The sequence below is a fragment of the Aquarana catesbeiana genome, linkage group LG02, assembly GCF_042186555.1.
Source record: "Aquarana catesbeiana isolate 2022-GZ linkage group LG02, ASM4218655v1, whole genome shotgun sequence".
Lineage (NCBI taxonomy): Eukaryota > Metazoa > Chordata > Amphibia > Anura > Ranidae > Aquarana > Aquarana catesbeiana.
In genome coordinates, this window is record NC_133325.1 from 684,449,349 (window position 1) to 684,470,801 (window position 21,453).

Sequence of the window (21,453 nt, forward strand, 5' to 3'; positions counted from 1 at the left end):
AAGACCCAAACTGCCCGAATGGCGTGCCGCAATAAAAGATAAAAATAAAAAAACGTATTTTCCATACCATATTTACGTCTGTGTGTCAAAGGTCACAAAGTTATTATCCTCAACTATGTGAGAGAGGTGAGTGACACCAAACCGCCCCCCACCATGGCGCGTTCGGGTGACCAAAGAGCTCAGGGTTCCTCCACAGAGGGGTCTCTGGCGACATACCCAGAGAGGGCTGTGTCAGAATTTTCTACCCCTCCCTCCAAGCTATGAAACCCACCTCAACAGGAGAGAATCTTGAGCCCCCAGATCTTTTTGGCGATGTGAGATTTTTAGCGGGACTACGACATTGCTGCGGACACATCTGACTCCCAATGACACTTTATTTATTTTAGGTACTTATATAGCGCCGTCAATTTTACGCAGCGCTTTACATATACATTGTACATTCACATCAGTCCCTACCCTCAAGGAGCTTACAATCTAAGGGTCCCTAACTCACATTCATACATACTAGGGATAATTTAGAGAGGATCCAGTTAACCTACCAGCATGTCTTTGGAGTGTGGGAGGAAACCGGAGTACCCGGAGGAAACCCACGCAGGCACAGGGAGAACATGCAAACTCCAGGCAGGTAGTGTCATGGTTGGGATTCAAACCAGCGACCCTTCTTACTGCTAGGCGAAAGTGCTACCCACTACACCACTGTGCCGCCCACTTTTTGGGGACCAGTGACATTATCACAGTGATCAATGCTGTAAAAATGACACTGGCAGGGAAGGGGTTAACACTAGGGGGCGATCAAGGGGCTAACTGTGTTCCCTAGGTGTATTCTAACTGTAGGGGGAATGTGCTCACTGGGACATGACAAACCTCACTGTTCTCGATCACTGGGAAATGTAGATCTGTCATGTCCCCTGTCAGAACAGGGATCCACTTGTTTACACTGGCAGATCCCCGTTCTGCCTCTGTACTAGGCAATCGCGGGTCACTGGCGGACATCGAGTCCGCCCAACCTGTGGGCACACTCGTGCAGAGAGAGCGCGCCACCGTACAGGTATGGCGATTCACGCAGGAGAGCCGACCTGCCACAGTATATCTGCCTGAGCTGGTCAGCTAGTGGTTAAAGTGACACACTCCCCCTCACCCCCACCCATTCTTTTTTTACCTGTAGTGCTGCAAATCCAGCTGCAATCCACTGTTTGGGTGCTATTCAGCAGGTCACGTGCTGCCATCTTGGTCTTCAGCTGGCTGTCTCTTCCGGTTGCATGTAGTCAGCTCCAATTACTCACTAGACCTGCCTCTCTGGCCACCCACCGGCTGCTCTCTGTGCAGATCCTGCTGCCTCCTGGGAGATGGGGGTACCCTAGTAGGTTGCAGGACCAGGTGCTCATCATTCTGGCATAGGCCGGAATTGCAGCAGGGGTTGGGGACAAAAATAAAACCTTTTTAAAAATGAGGGGGAGATTAAAAACTTTTCCAGAAATTCTGCTTGGAGAGGGATGTGGCAGTCTGACTGAACTAGCTCCCTTTTGAGAGTTAAGTTCCACTTTCAATTTGGCTGCAATCTGATGACAAATGATTTTGCAAATGTGAAGCATCAAAATGTTTTTTGTTAATGTCAAGCTGCTGTTCAGCGCAGAGAAGCCTGAGGTGGTAGTAAACTTTTGCTTCAGGGTTTAAAATGCTTTCTGTTCGATGACGGGTCTTTGTTCTTTTGTGCCTTTTGCTGAACTGATTGCAATGTGTACATTGGTGTGACTCATTCTTCAATTTCTGTTCATTCTTTGTATAAGAAATGTCATTATGCCGCTACAGCCAGATCCTGATGGCTAAAACTGTAATTTATGTAGTAAATATATGGGCTTTTTTTAAAATCTGATACAGAACAGAAATGGCAGCATTCCAAGGAACTTACAAAATGGACAATGAATCTTATTGCAGTACGTTTTGTAGAATTGCATCTTTTATTCAAAAACCTGTGCATGATTTAAAACATCAAGCATAACCTAACTGCTATTTAAAAAAAACACAAAATACATATACATACACACTGTATAATGAGGGTAACACTGTAATTTACTTGCAAGTCTTCCCAAAAAACGCTGCTCCTGTAGGAGAAAAAAAACATCTTTAAGCCTAGTGTTCATGAGGCCAATCTGAAAAAATCTTATCTCATCTGTGGACTAAAATCTTGCAAATGTGAATACCATGGGATCCTGAACTACAGTAGTGTAGAATAATTTGATAGTTGCAGAGCAGAGTTATATTGATTAAAAAAATCTGATAACAATGGCCTATCCTGTAACTAAGTTGGCATTTAGCCAATGTCTCATGTCTTGTCTCCTTTCTTTTGTGAGTAACGCAATCGCCCAAATGCACAAACACAGAAAGGTGTCTTTTAAGTCCCTATTAAATCAAGTGCCCAATGATTGGCCATCTTAAATTCTCATTTCTTATCGTACATCACGGGACATAGAGCCATGGGGGGGGGGGGGGGAGGGGGTAAAAACACCTCAAAAAAGGGCTCTAGAAAGACTTCTACAGCCACTAGGAAGCCTAAAACCATCTAAAGAAAAAAAAAAAAAAAAAAATGGCATCCTCCCGTGAGAGTGATATGGCTGATCAGAGTGAGCCATCAGGGACGTCGGGTGTTGCGGCTACTTTTAGCACTGCAGCCCCTGTATATATTACTGAAGAGGTTTTTTCCCCAACCATGGAACAAAAAATTAATGCCTTAATCGCATCCCAGAGTGGGACTAAGCATAATAGGTCCCCGTCCATTACTCAGGACCCTCAAACTGAGGAACAGAGGGCGAGAGATGACGCTTTTCTCTGAGGGGACTAGGAAGAGGCTGATGACTCCTCTTCTGAAGAGTCTAATAAGGAGGGATCAGGTTCACAAAAAAGGTTGTTGGTACAATATCTCACTGAATTGGTCCGCTCCACATTTTTGCTGCCAGTAGCGGAGTCAGTCGATGAGCCCACTTCTTGTTTGGGTTCACTAAAGCCTCCCCAGCCTATTCATGCTTTTCCTATCCATTCATTACTGAAAAAGCTTATGTATTCTCAGTGGGAGCACCCAGATAAACAGTTTTTTTCTCCAAAAAAGTTTAACGCTTTATCCTATGGAGGAAGAGTTTAATAAGAAATGGGGGATTCCAGCAATTGACGCTGCTATATGCTCTGTGAACAAAAACTTGACTTGTCCTGTAGACAATGCTCAAATGCTAATGGAAATGTACTCAGTGCTGACTAATGGACAACTCAAAAAAGTAAATGCAAGCAAACACTAAGGTAAATTCAACAACACCTCAAATACATAAAATAGAAAACAGTGCTGCGCAAATATAAATGTCCTTGAAATAATATATCAAAATAAAACAGATGAAGAAAGGAGATGAGACCACCAGTGGACACTCAGGACGACAGGGATGAATCTATAGTGACTAAGATCCCTTCACCGCACATGGATGGCCCCTCACCTGAAACCTTCGACCTTAAACAGGTCATACAGCATAAACACCATACAATGGGTAAACTGATCCAGGTGATGATAACTTCGTTTTCAACCTCCAACACTCATCAGGTAAAAGGGATGTTGTATATGCAAATAGAAATAGGCAATATAGTGCTCTCTGTACGTACTTTAATTAAAAAGGTAAAATCATGCACTTACAGAAACCGGCACTCAAGTTCGAGTGCCGGCTAGATGGCATGTAATCGTAGTAAACAGGCTGATAGCCGTGGGTGACGTCATGCGCTCCTGGCCCCCGTACGCGTTACGTCCGTGGGCGGGACTTCATCAGCGTGGGGCGGGATACGCAAAGACGGCCCTCATTGTTTATATATAGTGCCATAGCAACAATGATGCGCCAATCACAGTACTGATGCAGTAATCCCGGGAGACATGAACCAGCACGTCACTCCAGCTGCACCCGAACATGTCCTGGGTACGATCAAATACACATAATCGCGTGTGGCAAATGTGCCACTTGCAGGAAAGCCAGCAAAAATATCAAAAGGCGGAAAGAATTTGTTTCAAATGTCACGCACAGAAGTTATCAAATTGAAGGTTTAATTACGTGTTCGTCTGTGGGGGTGGTCTACATGCTGGAGTGCGATTGTGGCCTCCAGTATGTGGGCCGCACCTCAAGAGCATTGCATGTTAGAGTTGGCGAACACATTAGCAACATTAAACGAGGGGTAAAAACCCATTGTGTGTCTAGGCATTTTCGCCTTTGTCATCATAGGGACCCCAAATGCCTCAAGTTTTGGGGGATAGAAAATGTTCCCCGCCACTGGAGAGGTGGCCATTACATCAGACAACTTAGCCGTAGAGAATCCTTCTGGATTTACGAGACCAAGGTCCTATCCCCAGCTGGAATGAACGTTGATTTTGATTTAAATTGATTCATTTCTAATAGATGATTTTTATGCATTATATTTATGTTGTTTATTTTGTTTTGTAATAATGTTACTGTTTTAATGTTATTGTTTGCAATTTGTGCAATTAATTATGTGTATGTGATCGTACCCAGGTGATGTCCGCGGTCTGACTGTCAATTTTTAGTATTTTTTATGCAATTTTTTTTTCTTCCTTTTTTATGCGATTCTATGCGATTTTAGTAGTGGAATTGCTATTTTCCCCTATCTGAAATGGGTAATAAGCTAGTCACTTTTTTATGAGAACTTACATGTTCCTGAGTCGCTCCTAAGTTTTTCCCTTTTAAGCCTTATGAGCGGTTATTAAAACTTTTGATTTGAGGAATTACACATAGGTACTTTGTACCAATTTGCTCTTCATTCCGTGTGAGGCTGAGCGTTTTCTTTATGTGCCGAAGACATGTTCGGGTGCAGCTGGAGTGACGTGCTGGTTCATGTCTCCCGGGATTACTGCATCAGTACTGTGATTGGCGCATCATTGTTGCTATGGTACTATATATAAACAATGCGGGCCGTCTTTGCGTATCCCGCCCCACGCTGATGAAGTCCCGCCCACGGACGTAACGCGTACGGGGGCCAGGAGCGCATGACGTCACCCGCGGCTATCAGCCTGTTTACTACGATTACATGCCATCTAGCCGGCACTCGGACTTGAGTGCCGGTTCCTGTAAGTGCATGATTTTACCTTTTTAATTAAATAAAAGTATGTACAGAGAGCACTATATTGCCTATTTCTATTTGCATATACAACATCCCTTTTACCTGATGAGTGTTGGAGGTTGAAAACGAAGTTATCATCACCTGGATCAGTTTACCCATTGTATGGTGTTTATGCTGTATGACCTGTTTCAGGTCGAAGGTTTCAGGTGAGGGGCCATCCATGTGCGGTGAAGGGATCTTAGTCACTATAAATTCATCCCCTGTCGTCCTGAGTGTCCACTGGTGGTCTCATCTCCTTTCTTCATCTGTTTTATTTTGATATATTATTTCAAGGACATTTATATTTGCGCAGCACTGTTTTCTATTTAATGCTCAAATGCTGAAGGATCCAACAGATAAGAAGTTGGAATTCCTATTTAAAAAAAACAATATTTCTCTGGCAGGTTCAGTGGTTCAGCCTGCGCTGGCAGCGATCGGGGTATGTCAGTCCTTAACCCTTTCATGACTAAGCCTATTTTTTAAATTTGGTGTTTACAAGTTAAAATCCGTATTTTTTGCTAGAAAATTACTTAGAACCCCCAAACATTATAAATATTTTTTTAGCAGAGAATCTAGAGACTAAAATGGCGATATTTTGCATTATTTTATATCACACGGTATTTGTGCAGCAGTGTTTTAAACGCAAATTTTTGGAAAAAGGGACAATTTCATGAATTTTAAAAAATCCAAACAGTAAAGTTACCCCAATTTTTTTTTTTTGTATAATGTGAAAGATGATGTTACGCCGAGTAAATAGATACCAAACATGTCACACTTTATAATTGCACGCACTCGTGGAATGGCGACAAACTACGGTACCTAAGAATTTCCATAGGCAACGCTTTAAATTTTTTTTACGGTTACCAGGTTAGAGTTACAGAGAAGGTCTAGTGCTAGAATTATTGCTCTCGCTCTGACGATCGCGGCGATACCTCACATGTGTGATTTGAACACCGTTTACATATGCGGGCGCGACTTCCGTATGCGTTTTCTTTGGTGCGCGAGCTCGCGGTGACGGGGACGCTTTAAAAAAAAGTTTTTTTCTTATTTATTTTATTTATTTTTATAAAATGTGTTTTTTAAAAAAAAATTTTTTGATCACTTTTATTGCTGTCACAAGGAATGTAAACAGTAATAAGTGATGACAGGTACTCTTTTAGACCCTCGATCCCTCCTATGCACTTCACAGTATTCAGATCGCCGAAAACAGCGATTCTGAATACTGTGTATCTTTTTAAAACCGGCGCCATTGGCAGCCAAGTAAACGGGAAGTGATGTCATGACGCGTTTACAATGAGAAGGCTGGAACGAAGCCGCCCACAGCTTAGTTCCGGAGGCACCGGATTGGTCACCGGGCCTCCCGATGGCACGGGAGGCCCGGTAAGAGCGGCGGGAGGGGGGGGACGTCCCCTCCTGCTGCTTCGGTATAACAGCCAAGCGGCTTTTAGCCGCATCGGTTGTTATATCTGGATAGCCGATCGCCGGCTCTAAACAACGGTACCGGGATGATGCCTGCAGCTGCGGGCATCATCCCAGTATAACCCCGGAAAGTCGAGTACGCACATCTGCATACACTCAGCGGGAAGGGGTTAAAAGACCAGTTTAAAGAGGTGCTCAAGATTATTCCTGATCAGCAGGCCCAAAATTTGGCCGGGATATCAGAGGCGTTGTTTTACAATAGACGCTATGAAAGATTCTATTCTCCAAGCCTCACGGCATGGAGTTCTATGGTTGAACAATTGGTCAGCCGAAGCGCCATGCAAATAGCTCTTTGCTAGTTTTCCATTTCATGGTGAACGGTAGTTTGGAGACGATCTGGATAAATACATCCAAAGAATTTCTGATGGAAAAAAGTTCCCTTTTACCAGTTAAGATGTTTAAGCGTTTTTCTTTTAAACAAGCTTCTTCTCCAGTGCCAGGAGCATCTGCCTCCAACAGTCTCGAAGGCTTCCACCGTCAAATTCAAGAGGTAAACCTCAGGGTCAACCCCAGGGCCAACGAGGCCCTGGGGGCGGAAACACACTAAACAAAATACTAAAACCTCCTGATGAAGGGCGCTCCCACTCGCTCGAGTGGGGGGAAGACTTCTGCAATTCTCAAGGGTCTGGCAGGAACAGTGTCGAGACAAATGGGTGGCTTCCTCAATATCTCTAGGGTACAGACCAGAGTTCTGAGAGTTCCCGTTTCCTTGTTTTCTCACATCAAACGTTCCCAGAGACCCAGAAATAAAGAAGTCTTTCTTTCTTTCTGGCTTTGGATCATCTCTTGTCTCAAAAAGTGATATTGGTGGTCCCCTTGGAAGAGCGAGGGTTAGGGTTTTATTCAAACCTTTTTACGGTACCAAAACCAAACGGGGATGTCAAACCCATTTTAGATCTCAAAAACCATTTTTTTGAATATGCGCTCTTTTCGCATGGAGTCAATATGATCAGTGGTCTCCGTTCTAGGTGGAGAACTGCTAGCGTCAATCGACATCAAGGATGCTTATCTACATGTACCTATTTTCCCCGCTCACCAGAAATATCTACTCTTCGAGATAGAAAATCTTCATTTTCAGTTTGTAGCTCTGCCTTTCGGTCTAGCTATTGCACCTCAAGTGTTTACAAAGGTTCTGGCTCCCCCTTTAGCCAGATTAAGGGCTCAGGATATAACTATTCTAGCTTATTTAGACGATCTACTCTTGATAGATCAGTCGGTAGCCCTCTTAAACCAGAGTTTGGTCACCACAGTCAGCTACCTGGAATACCTAGGTTGGATTCTCAGCCTAGAGAAATCCTCCTCCTTAAAACCATCAAGGAGATTGCAGTACTTGGGCCTGATCATAGATACAGCTCAGAAGAGGGTGTTTTTGCTCCAGTCAAAGATCAGTTCCATAAGGGAACTGATTCAGGTGGTCAAAGCAAAGAAGAATCCTTCTATTCGACTTTGCATGAGATTGTTGGGAAAGATGGTAGCTTCATTCGAGGCCGTTCCTTATGCGCAGTTTCATTTGAGGCTGCTGCAAAACAGTGTCCTGTCAGCTTGGAACAAGAAGGTCCAAGCTCTAGACTTCCCAATGCGTTTATCCCCTAAAGTGCGTCAAAGCCTCAGTTGGTGGTTATCCAAGAATCTTCCGAAAGGAAAGTCCTTCCTACCAGTTACCTGGAAGGTGGTGACAACTGATGCCAGCCTTCTGGGCTGGGGAGCAGTCCTGGAAGAAGCATCTGTCCAAGGAAAATGGTCCAAAACAGAAATGACCTTGCCCATCAATATTCTAGAGATTTGGGCAGCTCGCCTGGCCCTGAAGGCCTGGGCGCTCAGATTACGGAATTGTCCTGTCAGGATCCAATCCGACAATGCCACAACAGTGGCCTATATCAATAACCAAGGGGGCACGAGAAGTCGTGTGGCTCAGAGAGGTAAATCATATCCTATCCTGTGCAGATGACAACATTCCTTGCCTATCGCCAGTCTTCATTCCGGGAATGGAGAATTGGCAGGCAGACTACTTGAGTCCCCAACAGTTGTTCCCGGGCGACTGGTCTCTTCACCCCGACATCTTTCTGTCAATATGTCAAAGATGGAGAATTCCAGACGTGGATCTGTTTGCGTTCAGGTTCAACAAAAATATCGACAACTTTGTGTCAAGGACAAAGGGTCCGCTGGCATGCAGAACAGATGCCTTGGTTTGTCCGTGGGATCCGTTTTCACTGATCTATGCGTTCCCTCCTTCTTCACAGGATCAAGCAGAAAGGGAAGAAGGTGATTCTTGTGACCCAGGAGATCTTGGTATGCAGAGATCGTAAAGATGGTGGTAGGGGACCCATGGATCCTACCACCGCGGCCAGACCTTCTCTTGCAAGGTCCAGTATTCCATCCTACCTTACAAACGTTAAATTTAATGGTTTGGCTATTGAGACCCACATTCTGAAATACCATGGGCTGTCAGGTTCAGTAGTTTCTACTTTGGTTAATGCTAGGAAGCCGGCCTCCAGAGTCATATTATAGAGTCTTGAAGGCATATGTCTCCTGGTGTGAATCCAGGGGTTGGCACCCCAGGAAATATGTCATAGGTAGGATTCTTGAATTTTATTCAAGATGGGATTAGAAATGAAGCTGGCCTTATCAGTGTTTTTTTCAACGACCACTTCACACTCTCTGGTTCGTAGTTTTATTCAGGGGGTAATGCGGGTTAATCCTCCGGTTAGGTCACTCTTCAACCCTTGGGACTTGAATTTAGTCCTGTCGGCATTACAGAAACAGCCTTTTGAGCCTATACGAGATATTCCCTTGGTCCTTTTTGACAAGGAAATTCATTTTTTTTTTTAAATTCCATATCTTCTGCAAGAAGAGTATCAGAGTTGGCTGCTCTTTCTTGTAACAAGCCATATTTGATTATTCATAAGGATAAGGTTGTATTGCGTCCTCATCCTAATTTCCTACCGAAGGTAGTGTCAGGTTTACATTTAAACCAGAATATTGTTCTGCCTTCATTTTTTTCCAGAACCTCATTCTGCGGAAGAAAGGTCACTACATTCTCTTGATGTGGTGAGAGCAGTCCAGGTCTATTTGAATGTGACCGCTCAGATTTGTAGACCAGATGTTTTGTTTGTGTTGCCAGAAGGTCCTAGGAGAGGGCAGGCAGCGTCAAAATCTACTGTTTCTAAATGGATTCATCAAGTGATTGTTCAAGCTTATGGTTTAAAGATGAAAATTCCACCTTTTTCATATTAAAGCGCACTCCACCAGGGCTGTTAGCGCTTCCTGTTAGCGCTTCCTGGGCAGTGCATCACCAGGCCTCCATGGCTCAAATCTGCAAGGCCGCAACTTGGTCTTTAGTCCATACATTTGCCAGGTTCTATCAAATAGATGTAAAAGGTTATGAAGATATCGCCTTTGGGCGCAGTGTACTGCAGGCTGCAGTATAAGTCCTCTAGACTCTTAGTGCCCTACTTTTGTTGTGTCTCCCTCCCTTCAGTTGGCATTGCTATGGGACATCTACTACTATGGCTCTGTGTGCCGTGATGTACGATAAGAAAATAGGATTTTTAAAAATGGCTTACCTGTGAAATCCTTTTCTTTGAAGTACATCACGGGACACAGAGGTCCCTCCCTTATTTTGGTATACACGTGTATTGCTTTGCTACAAAACTGAGGTACTTCCCAGTAGTGGGAGGGGTTATTTAGGGAGTGGACTTCTTGTCTTAGGGTGTGCCAGTGTCCATCACCTGAAGGTGGCCTATAACCCACATAGTAAATACTATGGCTCTGTGTCCCTATTTTTTTCTATAGAGCAGATTTCTGACAGTTGCATGGGTTTTTCCCTTTTCATAGTAAGGGACCATTCGCATTGCACAGCAGTGCAAAACAACATGTTTTCTTGCATCAGAGATTTTTAGGCTTGCAAAACGCCTCATCTCACAAGTATTTAGCGCTTGTTTGTGTGTGTTGTTTGTTTTTTTTTTTTGGTTTTTCCTTATTTGCAGCATACAAATGTGTGTTGGGAGCAATGTGCATTCAGCTTGTGCATTGGGCTGCCATTTAAAACTATGTGGCAGCGACACACACATTTAAAGTTCATCTTTCTTTAAAATGATAAATGCACATTTTTGCAGGTAAAAAATGTGCACTTATTTTTTTATTAGGACCCTGTAAAGCATTGCACCTGTGATCAGCAGATCATCGATGCACTCTCAGGCTCCTGCAGACTGTCAGTGTAGCTGTCTCCCTGTACCTTGTACAGACGGGCAGTTGCTGAATGGCAGGAAAGATCAATGAACTGTTCTCATCCTACCTATCCCACCGCTCCTTCAGTGTCACTTACAACTCTACTTCCTCCTCTCCTCTTCCTTTTTCCGTTGGGGTCCCCCAAGGTTCTGTTCTCGGACCTCTCCTTTTCTCAATCTACACCACCTCCTTGGGTCAGTTGATTGCCTCCCACGGCTTTAAATATCATCTCTACGCTGATGACACCCAAATCTATCTCTCCACCCCCCAGCTCTCTCCACCTGTCTCCTCACGCATTACCAACTTATTAGCAGACATATCAGCCTGGATGTCACATCACTTTCTCAAACTCAACCTATCCAAAACCGAGCTCATGATATTTCCTCCCTCAGGTGCCACTTCCCCTGATCTCCCTGTCAAGATCAACGGCTCAACTATCAACCCATCTCCCCACGCCAAGGTCCTAGGTGTAATCCTGGACTCTGAACTAACCTTTCGTCCCCACATTCTATCACTATCCAAAGCTTGCCGCCTCTGTCTTCGCAACATCTCCAAGATACGCCCCTTCCTAACCATCGACACCACAAAGCTTCTAATCCACTCCCTGGTCATCTCCCGCCTTGACTACTGCAACTCCCTCCTCATTGGTTTACCTCTAAATAGGCTATCCCCACTTCAGTCCATCATGAACGCTGCGGCCAGGCTCATCCACCACACAAACCGCTCAGCGTCTGCTACACCCCTCTGCCAATCCCTCCATTGGCTGCCACTCAGTCACCGAATTAAATTCAAGATACTAACTATAACTTACAAAGCCATCCACAACTTGGCCCCTAGCTACATCTCTAACCTAGTCACAAAATACCAACCTAATCGTTCTCTTCGCTCCTCCCAAGACCTCCTGCTCTCGAACACCCTTGTCACCTCATCCCATGCTCGCCTTCAGGACTTCTCCAGAGCCTCCCCCATCCTCTGGAATGCTCTACCCCAATCCGTCCGTTTTTCTCCTACTTTATCCACTTTCAGACGATCCCTGAAAACTCATCTCTTCAGAGAAGCCTATCTGGCCCCCACCTAACAACTGTACATTTATCTTCTCAATCAGCACATCACCCACAGTTATTACCTCTTGTATCTCTTGACCTCCCCTCTTAGATTGTAAGCTCTAAGGAGCAGGGCCCTCTGATTCCTACTGTATCAAATTGTATTTTATTTGTACTGTCTACCCTCAAGTTGTAAAGCGCTACGTAAACTGTTGGCGCTATATAAATACTGTATTATAATAATAATAATAATAATAATAATAACTACTAAGAGTGCCCATCAGCGGTAGTTCATTAAGAACTACAAGCCGTCAGCCGCAATGGCTGACAGTAGTTGTAGTTCTCCCATTTACAGAACTCTGTAAATGAATGATATTGGTCGGAGTCCCGCATGACTGCTTTTTTTTTTTTTTTTAAATTGTGATGGGGTGCAGGGAGAAGACCCCCCCAGCCTGCTCCTCACAATGGGGACTCCAGGGGGGTGCAGGGGCTGCTCAGTTAGTAACATGTTACACCCTAAATATGGGTGTAACCTATCACTAAGGGTGAACTTATCCTTTAAACAAGAAGTACAGCCAAAGCTCGTTTGGCTGTACTACTTCTATGGATCAGTTCGTTCTGCATTCCTGTGACCTGTTTTCAGTAGACAGCGGGCTAAAGCCAACTGTCGGCTGATGTTGCAGAGCCAGTCTAGGCTGGAGGAAGATCACAAACCATATGGTCAGGATCCACCCAACTGCCTGGACTGGCACCTGGCTCAGCGTCTCAGGGAGCTGCTCCCTCCCTCTCTGACAGCTCCAATGAGTTGGGGGGGGGGGGGGGGGGCAGAGCAGAGAGCGGTCTTCTCACAGAGCACTAAGGGATCAGCTGTGTTTGATCGCTCAGTTCTCAGCCTTAGAGCTGGTGGGGACAGATGCAGCATCGGACCAATGCTGCATCCACCTAGATAAGTATGAATTCTCCAAATAGAAAAACCTAGACTTCTTTTAACCATGTTACTGCAACATGCATGTTCTAACACTTTTTTTTTTTTTTTTTTTTTTTTTTTTTTGTATAAAACCTAATGATTTCTAAAAGTTTTGCAATTATGCTCTGCCTAATTGTTGAGGAATAAAAAAATAGCTCATTAGTGTTTCATTGTGTGGTTAAAATGTGGGGAGTCTCTACAACAGAACTGCAGGCTTATATAAAATAAACACATCCAATCCCAGTTGGTATTCATTAAAACTACTCTAAAATGTATTGGATTTTTATAATAGTTTCCTTTGAATCCCCTGCACAGCATGGAGCAAGGGCAGTACTTTAATTCAGTCAGGCTGGAGAGATTTCTATCAAGGAAAAAGAGAATGCAGGGATTATGACTCAGTGAGCTTCCGCTCCTTCAGCCTAAATTCACATTGATGCATTTTGGCATACAAATCGGCGGCCATTGCCGGCAATGGCACTGTCGGAATCGGTGCGATGCCGACTTTGCTTACTTAATCTTATGCTTCAAGCCCAAACTAGCTCTGGGGGGCAGGTAGATGGTGCTGCAAATTGGAGCTGGAAGTAGGTGATAGTTTTCTGTTCACATTGATGTTACCAGTATGTTAATCTCCATGGAGCATCCAATTGGTAGATAGGCCCCACCATAATTCTGGGTTCTATGGACAAAACTCTGACCTGGAGATTGACTCGTCAAACCATAAAGCTATAATCCAGAAAGAAGTTTATTAATCTGGTGTAGAAGCCAATGCACCCAAAAAACACCTCCTTCAGGGCTTAAAAAGATATGTAGGGTTGACAATCTGGAAATCCCGAGGTAACTGATTTAGCTGGTGTGTGTACACACTACAACACCATGCCATTCAGTCAATAGATTCCAGATCAGTGTTTTGCCAGTTACAAAATTGGACGGAGAAGCCAAGATGATTGGCTGTAACTGCAATGGTCAGACGTGGCTGAACAGAATAATACATTGTTTATCTGTGTACAAATATATGTATTTCATGGATGTATTTAGCTTTTGGTCTTTAGTTTTGTTTTAATCTTTAACTTTTATTTCCAGGGTACTTACACCACAATGTTGCTGAATCTACATCCCCTGGAGAACCTCAAGTCCTACATCAGCAGCCGGCCCCCTCTGGTGGTGTTTATGGTCAGTGTCAGTGGCATGGCCATAGCTTTCCTGACTCTTGGCTACTTCTTCAAAATGAAAGAGATCAAATCGCCTGAAATGACAGAGGTATGGATGTCCAGGTGGAAGAACTTTTTGGTGTATTACAGACCACTGCAGATGTTGTTTTCATTAAAGTATACGTACAGAAAAAAAAATTAAAGTTTTAGTTATAGAAGACAGTTGTCAAGTTTTTATTGGTGTCTGTGTCCCCGTTAGGTGGACATGGACACCTTTTTTCTTTTTGTCTTGGCGGTGACCACTTTCAATGAGAAAGATTGTGGTAGGAATTTCAAAATAATGGCAGTGAGGAAGTAAATCATCAAATGTTGGCAAGGAGGAAAACGTCTTTTACTTTACACAGTTTTACTGTACTTAACCACTTGCCGATCGGCTCGCGCTAATATAAGTCAGCAAAATGGCAGGGGTGCGTGAAACAACGTATGGGTACGTGGCACGGCGGGGTACCTGATGCGCGTGGCCGGCGGGCGCGATCGCCGCCGGCCACCTGCGATTACGGGCCAGAAATGGGATTTGTGTGTGTGTGTAAACACACATTCTGTCTGTCACATCCCTATACAGTAAGAAACACTAACTAGGGAACACATTTAACCCCTTGATCGCCCCCTAGTGTTAACCCCTTCCCTGCCAGTGACATTTACACAGTAATCGGTGCATTGTTATAGCGCTGATCGCTGTATAAATGTCAATGGTCCCAAAAATGTGTCAAGTGTCCGATCAATCTGCCATAAATCTTTCCCATAGTTTGTAGACGCTATAACTTTTGCGCAAACCAATATACGCTTTATTTATTTTTTATTTTTTCAAAAAATAATGTAGAAGAATATATTTTGGTCTAAACTGATGAAGAAAATTGTTTCTTTAACCACTTCAGCCCCGAAAGGATTTGCCCCCTTGCTGACCAGAGCACTTTTTGCGATTCGGCACTGCATCGCTTTAACTGACAATTCCGTGGTCGTGCGACATTGCACCCAAACAAAATTGACATCCTTTTTTTCCCACAAATATAGCTTTCTTTTGGTGGTGTTTGATCACCTCTGCGGTTTTTATTTTTTGCGCTATAAACAAAAAAGAGCAACAATTTTGAAAAAAATTTTTAAAAAAGCCCCCAAAAATATATTAAATCTATTTTTTTCCTCAGTTTAGGCCAATATGTATTCTTCTACATATTTTTGGTAAAAAGAAAAAAAGAATCGCAATAAGCGTATATTGATTGGTTTGCGCAAAATTTCTAGCGTCTACAAAATAGGGGATAGTTTTATGGCATTTTTATTATTGATTTTTTTTTTTTTATTAGTAATGGGGGCGATTTGCGATTTTTATAGCGACTGCGACATTATGGCAGACACATCAGACACTATTTGCGGACCATTTTCATTTATACAGCGATCAGTGCTATAAAAATGCACTGCTTACTGTGTAAATGACACTGGCAGTGAAGGGGTTAACCACTAGGGGGCGATGAAGGGGTTAAGTGTGTCCTAGGGAGTGATTCTAACTGTGGAGGGGGGTGGGCTGCAACACACATGATAGCGGTCACTGCTCCCAGTGACAGGGAGCAGTAATCTGTCATGTCACCAGGCAGAACGGAGAAATGCCCTGGACATCGAGCCTGGGGGACCCGCGGTCACAGAGAACTCGGCGGGCACGCCCGCAGCACCGCTTCTTAAAGGGGACGTAACTGTATGCCCTTTTGGCGATCCATGCCATTCTGCCACGTATATCGTCGTGCAGCGGTCGGGAAGGGTTAAAAACATATATTTTGGGATAGATATATAGATATATATATATATATATATATATAATTTCAAAATTGTCGCAAATTTCGTTTCGGTACAGCATTGCATGACCATGCAATTACCAGTCAAAGCACAGTACCAAATTGTAAAAAGTGCTCTGGTCAGGAAGGGGGTAAAATCTTCTGGGGCTGAAGTGGTTAAAGTATAACTAAAGGCAAATATTCATATATTTTTTTTTTTTTTTAAGTTTCGGATAGAGGTGAGATTGACTAGAACACATCAGTTTATATTGCTGTCTGTGTCCCCGTTGGAGGGTGGAGGGGATTCACCCCCTCTATTTGTCCGTTTTTACTAATATAATTGAAAGTAAAAGAATATCTCAAATTTTTGGCTCTCCCCAGAAAAGTAATGGAGCGGAAACCTTTTCACTAGGGACACTAATTCTGGTAGCCTGGGGTCCCCAGGAGATCCCCTTTATTTGCAGGGAATTCCTTTCCCTGCAAATAAACCTTACAGGGGTTATAACCCTCTCTAACTCTTTCCAAAATGGAAAGAAAAATGATTGCCTATAGTTATGCTTTAAAGTGGAACTGAAGTCCAACAATACATTTTAGATGCCCATGGGATTTTTTAATTGGGATGCCTGCTTTGTGCCATTAGGACCTTGCAGCTATGTTTGGTGTGATTATGGACTGCGGTAATCCTCAATGTCCATCTCAACATTACTTGCTGCTCCCCCTTTGTTGTCCTGCTGGGGTGTCATAGGCTGTCCTCTCACAGCTCCTGAGGACTGACCCCCTCGGCTGTTGCTACCTGGAAGTGTCAAGGCATTGTAAAAGGGCGCACTGGGGAAGGGCCTCTCCTGAAGTCATACACAAATGTCCCAGTAACAGATCAGAGATGGAGCAGCTTTTCAGAGAGTAGAGTGGACTCTAGAAATAATACCCCAGTTATGAAAGATGTTATATACCCACATTTGAGGTCTGTGACTTCAATTTCGAAATTTTATCTGGAGGGTGCAAGATGGCTATTTTTTTTTTTTTCAAGGTTTCATTTATAACTGCAGTTAATCTTTAATCTTACTCAAAGTGTAATCTTTAATATACTCAAAGTGAATCTATCATTAAAATCAGCATTTTATTTAATTAGGGTGCCAGTGAACAATGTGATTCCAAATTACATTATTTAACTACTTCAGGACCAGGCCTGTTTTTCAAACTTGGTGTTTACAAGTTAAAATCTTCTTTTTTTTTTTTTGCTAAATGACTTTATATAGATGGAGATAGATTAAAAAAAAAAAATAGAGATATAGATAGTGTGTGTGTGTATGTATGTGTGTGTATGTATGTGTGTGTATGTATGTGTATGTATGTATATATATATATATATATATATAGATAGATAGATAGATAGATAGAGAGATATATATATTATTATTATTATACAGTATTTATATAGCGCCAACAGTTTACGTAGCGCTTTACAACTTGAGGGTAGACAGTACAAATACAATACAATTTGATACAGTAGGAATCAGAGGGCCCTGCTCCTTAGAGCTTATATATATATATAATGTGTGTGTGTATGTGTGTGTGTGTGTGTGTGTGTATATATATATATATATATATATATATATATATATATATATATATATATATATATATATATATATATATATATATATATATAGTGAGTACACCCCTCACATATCTTTCCATGTGACAACACTGAAGAAATGACACTTTGCTACAATGTAAAGTAGTGAGTGTACAGCTTGCATAACAGTGTAAATTTGCTGTCCCCTCAAAATAACAACACACAGCCATTAATGTCTAAACCGCTGGCAGCAAAAGTGAGTACACCCCTCAGTGAAAATGTCCAAATTGGGCCCAATTAGCCATTTTCCCTCCCCAGTGTCATGTGAATCATTAGAGTTACAAGGTCTCAGCTGTGAATGGGGAGCAGGTGTGTTAAATTTGGTGTTTTCGCTCTCATTCTCTCATACTGGTCACTGAAAGTTCAACATGGCACCTCATGGAAAAGAACTCTCTGAGGATCTGAAAGAAAGAATTGTTGCTCTACGTAAAGATGGTCTAGGCTACAAGAAAATTGCCAAACCCTGTAACTGAGCTACAGCATGGTGGCCAAGACCATTAAGTGGTTTAACAGGACAGGATACACTTAGAACAGGCCTTGCCATAGTCGACCAAAGAGGTTGAGTGCATGTGCTCAGCATCATATCCAAAGGTTGTCTTTGGGAAATAGATGTATGAGTGCTGCCAGCATTGCTGCAGAGGATTACTGGAACCATGTCCTGTGGTCTGATGAGACCAAGATAAACTTATTTTGTTCAGATGGTGTCAAGCTGGGGTGGCGTCAACCAGGTGAGGAGTACAAAGACAAAGTGTGTCTTGCCTACAGTGCCCTATGGTGGTGGGAGTGCCACGGTCTGGGGCTGCATGAGTGCTGCCGGCACTGGGGAGCTACAATTCATTGAGGGAACCATGAATGGCAACATGTACTGTGACATACTGAAGCAGAGCATGATCCCCTCCATTCGGAGACTGGGCCACAGGGCAGTATTCCAACAGGATAACGACCCCAAACACACTTCCAAGACGACCACTGCCTTGCTAAAGAAGCTGAGGGTAAAGGGAATGGACTAGCCAAGCATGTCTCCAGACCTAAACCCTATTGAGCATTTGTGGGGCATCCTCAAACAGAAGGTGGAAGAGCGCAAGGTCTCTAATGCCCCGTACACACGGTCGGATTTTCCGACGGAAAATGTGTGATAGGACCTTGTTGTCGGAAATTCCGACCGTGTGTGGGCTCCATCACACATTTTCCATCGGATTTTCGACACACAAAGTTTGAGAGCAGGATATAAAATTTTCCGACAACAAAATGTACACAAATCCGACGGACAAAGTGCCACGCATGCTCAGAATAAATAAAGAGATGAAAGCTATTGGCCACTGCCCCGTTTAAAGTCCCGACGTACGTGTTTTACGTCACCGCGTTTAGAACGATCGGATTTTCCGACAACTTTGTGTGACCGTGTGTATGCAAGACAAGTTTGAGCCAACATCCGTCGGAAAAAATCCTAGGATTTTGTTGTCGGAATGTCCGAACAAAGTCTGATCGTGTGTACGGGGCATAAGATCTACCAACTCCATGATGTCGTCATAGAGTGAAAGAGGACTCCAGTGAAAACCTTTCCTATCCCTAGGCAGCAAGACGCTTTCTATCTAGGCATCAGCTGCCTCAAGGACACCTACTCCCTCCCCCCCCCCCTTCTGCTGCCAGGATCACACGGCTCTCCACTCCACAGGATCTCTACAGTCTGCAGCTGTGTTTACACACTTCTCCTGAGACAGAACACCTGGGTATGGATCTTGGAATAATCAATTGTCCATCACAGGACACATCCTCCTACTAGCAACACCACCTCTCCCCATGTACACATGTCGGCCTACCGGCCCATACAGACTGTGCTCCAGTTCTCCTGGCTCTGATGAAGAGGTTTTCCTCGAAACGCGTCAGCCTTTCTTAAATACCTGCCTCAATATGGGCACACCCCAATTTTAACTTCCTAGTACTTATTTTGTTACCTGTTTTTCCTTTTATTTTATAATATTATGTAGTATTTGTATGATTTTATATCTATATGACTATATGTCTGTATTCTTTTACATAAATAAACCATACATTTCTTGATGTAAGCATCTGATCACGCGCCTTCCACCCATTCCTACTAAACAGTCCTTTACAAGACCACCCCTGGTCAGCTAAGGCAGCGGGACACGCTCCATCATCTCCCCCAGTCCTATCTCTGACTACAATACTACCTTTGTTTTACAGCAAACGATCTCACAAGCGCAGGAGTATTTTTCACTATATCTTGTTCACACTAGGATTTTGTTGTCGGAATGTCCGAACAAAGTCTGATCGTGTGTACAGGGCATAAGATCTACCAACTCCATGATGTCGTCATAGAGTGAAAGAGGACTCCAGTGGCAACCTCACTTTTGTTGCCAGCGGTTTAGACATTAATGGCTGTGTGTTGAGTTATTTTGAGGGGACAGCAAATTTACACTGTTATGCAAGCTGTACACTCACTACTTTACATTGTTGCGAAGTGTAATTTCTTTCAGTGTTGTCACATGAAAAGATATAATAAAATTTTACAAAAATGTGGGGGTGTACTCACTTTTGTGAGATACTGTGTGTATAATTATTTTTCCGGTATCCTAGAGAGTAAAATGACAGTCGTTGCAATACTTTGTCACACCGCATTTGCGTACCAGTCTTACAGGCGCAATGTTTTTGGAAAAAATACACGTTTTTGAATTAAAAAATAAGACGACAGTAAAGTTAGCCCAATTTTTTTTTTTTATATTGTGAAAGATATTGGTACGCCGAGTAAATTGATACCCAAAATGTCATGCTTCAAAATTGCGACCGCTTGTGGAACGGTGACAAACTTTGACCCTTAAAAATCTCCATAGGCGATGTTTAAAAATTTCTACAGGTTACCAGTTTTGAGTTACAGAGGAGGTCTAGTGCTAGAGCGAGAGCAATAATTCTAACGATCAGGGCAATACCTCACATGTTTGGTTTGAACATCGTATGCTGCAGAGACTCTAGGGGCGGGGGGTGTGGCGGGTGGTTACGGGTCACCCTCTCCTGCCCCCGATTTTAAAAGTGATCTCGACTGTGGAGTCCACTTTTATCAGAAAGAGGACCGCCTGCCAGTTTAAGAATATACCGGGTTTATGGCAGCTACGCCGAAGTACAATGATGGCGGGCGGTCTGTGAGTGGTTAAAGTAAAATAAAAGTGCTCTTTTCTAGCTATAGATAAATGATTGTTGGTTCCCAGTTTCCAACCTAGGCAGACTAGATGTCAGTCTGTGGCCAGTAGTCATTTAATACAGAGAGACTTGTTTTCCATTAGCACTGTAAAGAGCAAATACAGTAAGGGAAAATATTTGATCCCCTGCTGATTTTGTACGTTTGCCCACTGAACAAGGAAATGATCAGTCTATAATTTTAATGGTAGGTTCATTTTAACAGTGAGAGACAGAATAACAACAAACTATCCAGAAAAACGCATTTCAAAAAGCATTTTATTCAGTGAAATAAGTATTTGACCCCTTCGCAAAACATGACTTAGTACTTTGGTGGCAAAACCTTTGTTGGCAATCAGAGGTCAGATATTGCTTGTAGTTGGCCACCAGGTTTGCACATATCTCCAGGAGGGGTTTTGTCCCATACCTCTTTGCAGATCCTCTCTAAGTCATTTAAGGTTTTGAGGCTGCCGCTTGGTAACTCGAACCTTCAGCTCCCTCCACATATTTTCTATGGGATTAAGGTTTATAGACTAACTAGGCCACTCCACAAGCTTAATGTGCTTCTTCTTGGGCCACTCCTTTGTTGCCTTGGCCGTCTGTTTTGTCATGCTGGAATACTCATCCATGACCCATTTTCAATGCCCTGGCTAAGGGAAGAAGGTTCTCGCCAAGATTTGACAGTATATTGCTGCGTCCATCGTCTCTTGATGTGGTGAAGTTGTCCTGTCCCCTTAGCAGAAAAAACATCCCCAAAGCATAATGTTTCCACCTCCATGTTTGACTGTGGGAATGGTGTTCTTGG

At 43.2% G+C, this 21,453-nt stretch overlaps 1 protein-coding gene across 1 annotated transcript in view; it reads left to right on the top strand.

Moving 5' to 3' along the window:
- TMEM248 (transmembrane protein 248) overlaps positions 1-21,453 on the top strand; it is a 100,571-nt gene that overhangs the window by 50,691 nt on the left and 28,427 nt on the right. Inside the window, exon 2 of the mRNA XM_073616757.1 lies at positions 13,933-14,109. Coding sequence (XP_073472858.1) covers positions 13,948-14,109 — 162 coding nt within the window. The 5' untranslated portion in view covers positions 13,933-13,947. The remainder of the gene's footprint in view (positions 1-13,932; positions 14,110-21,453) is intronic.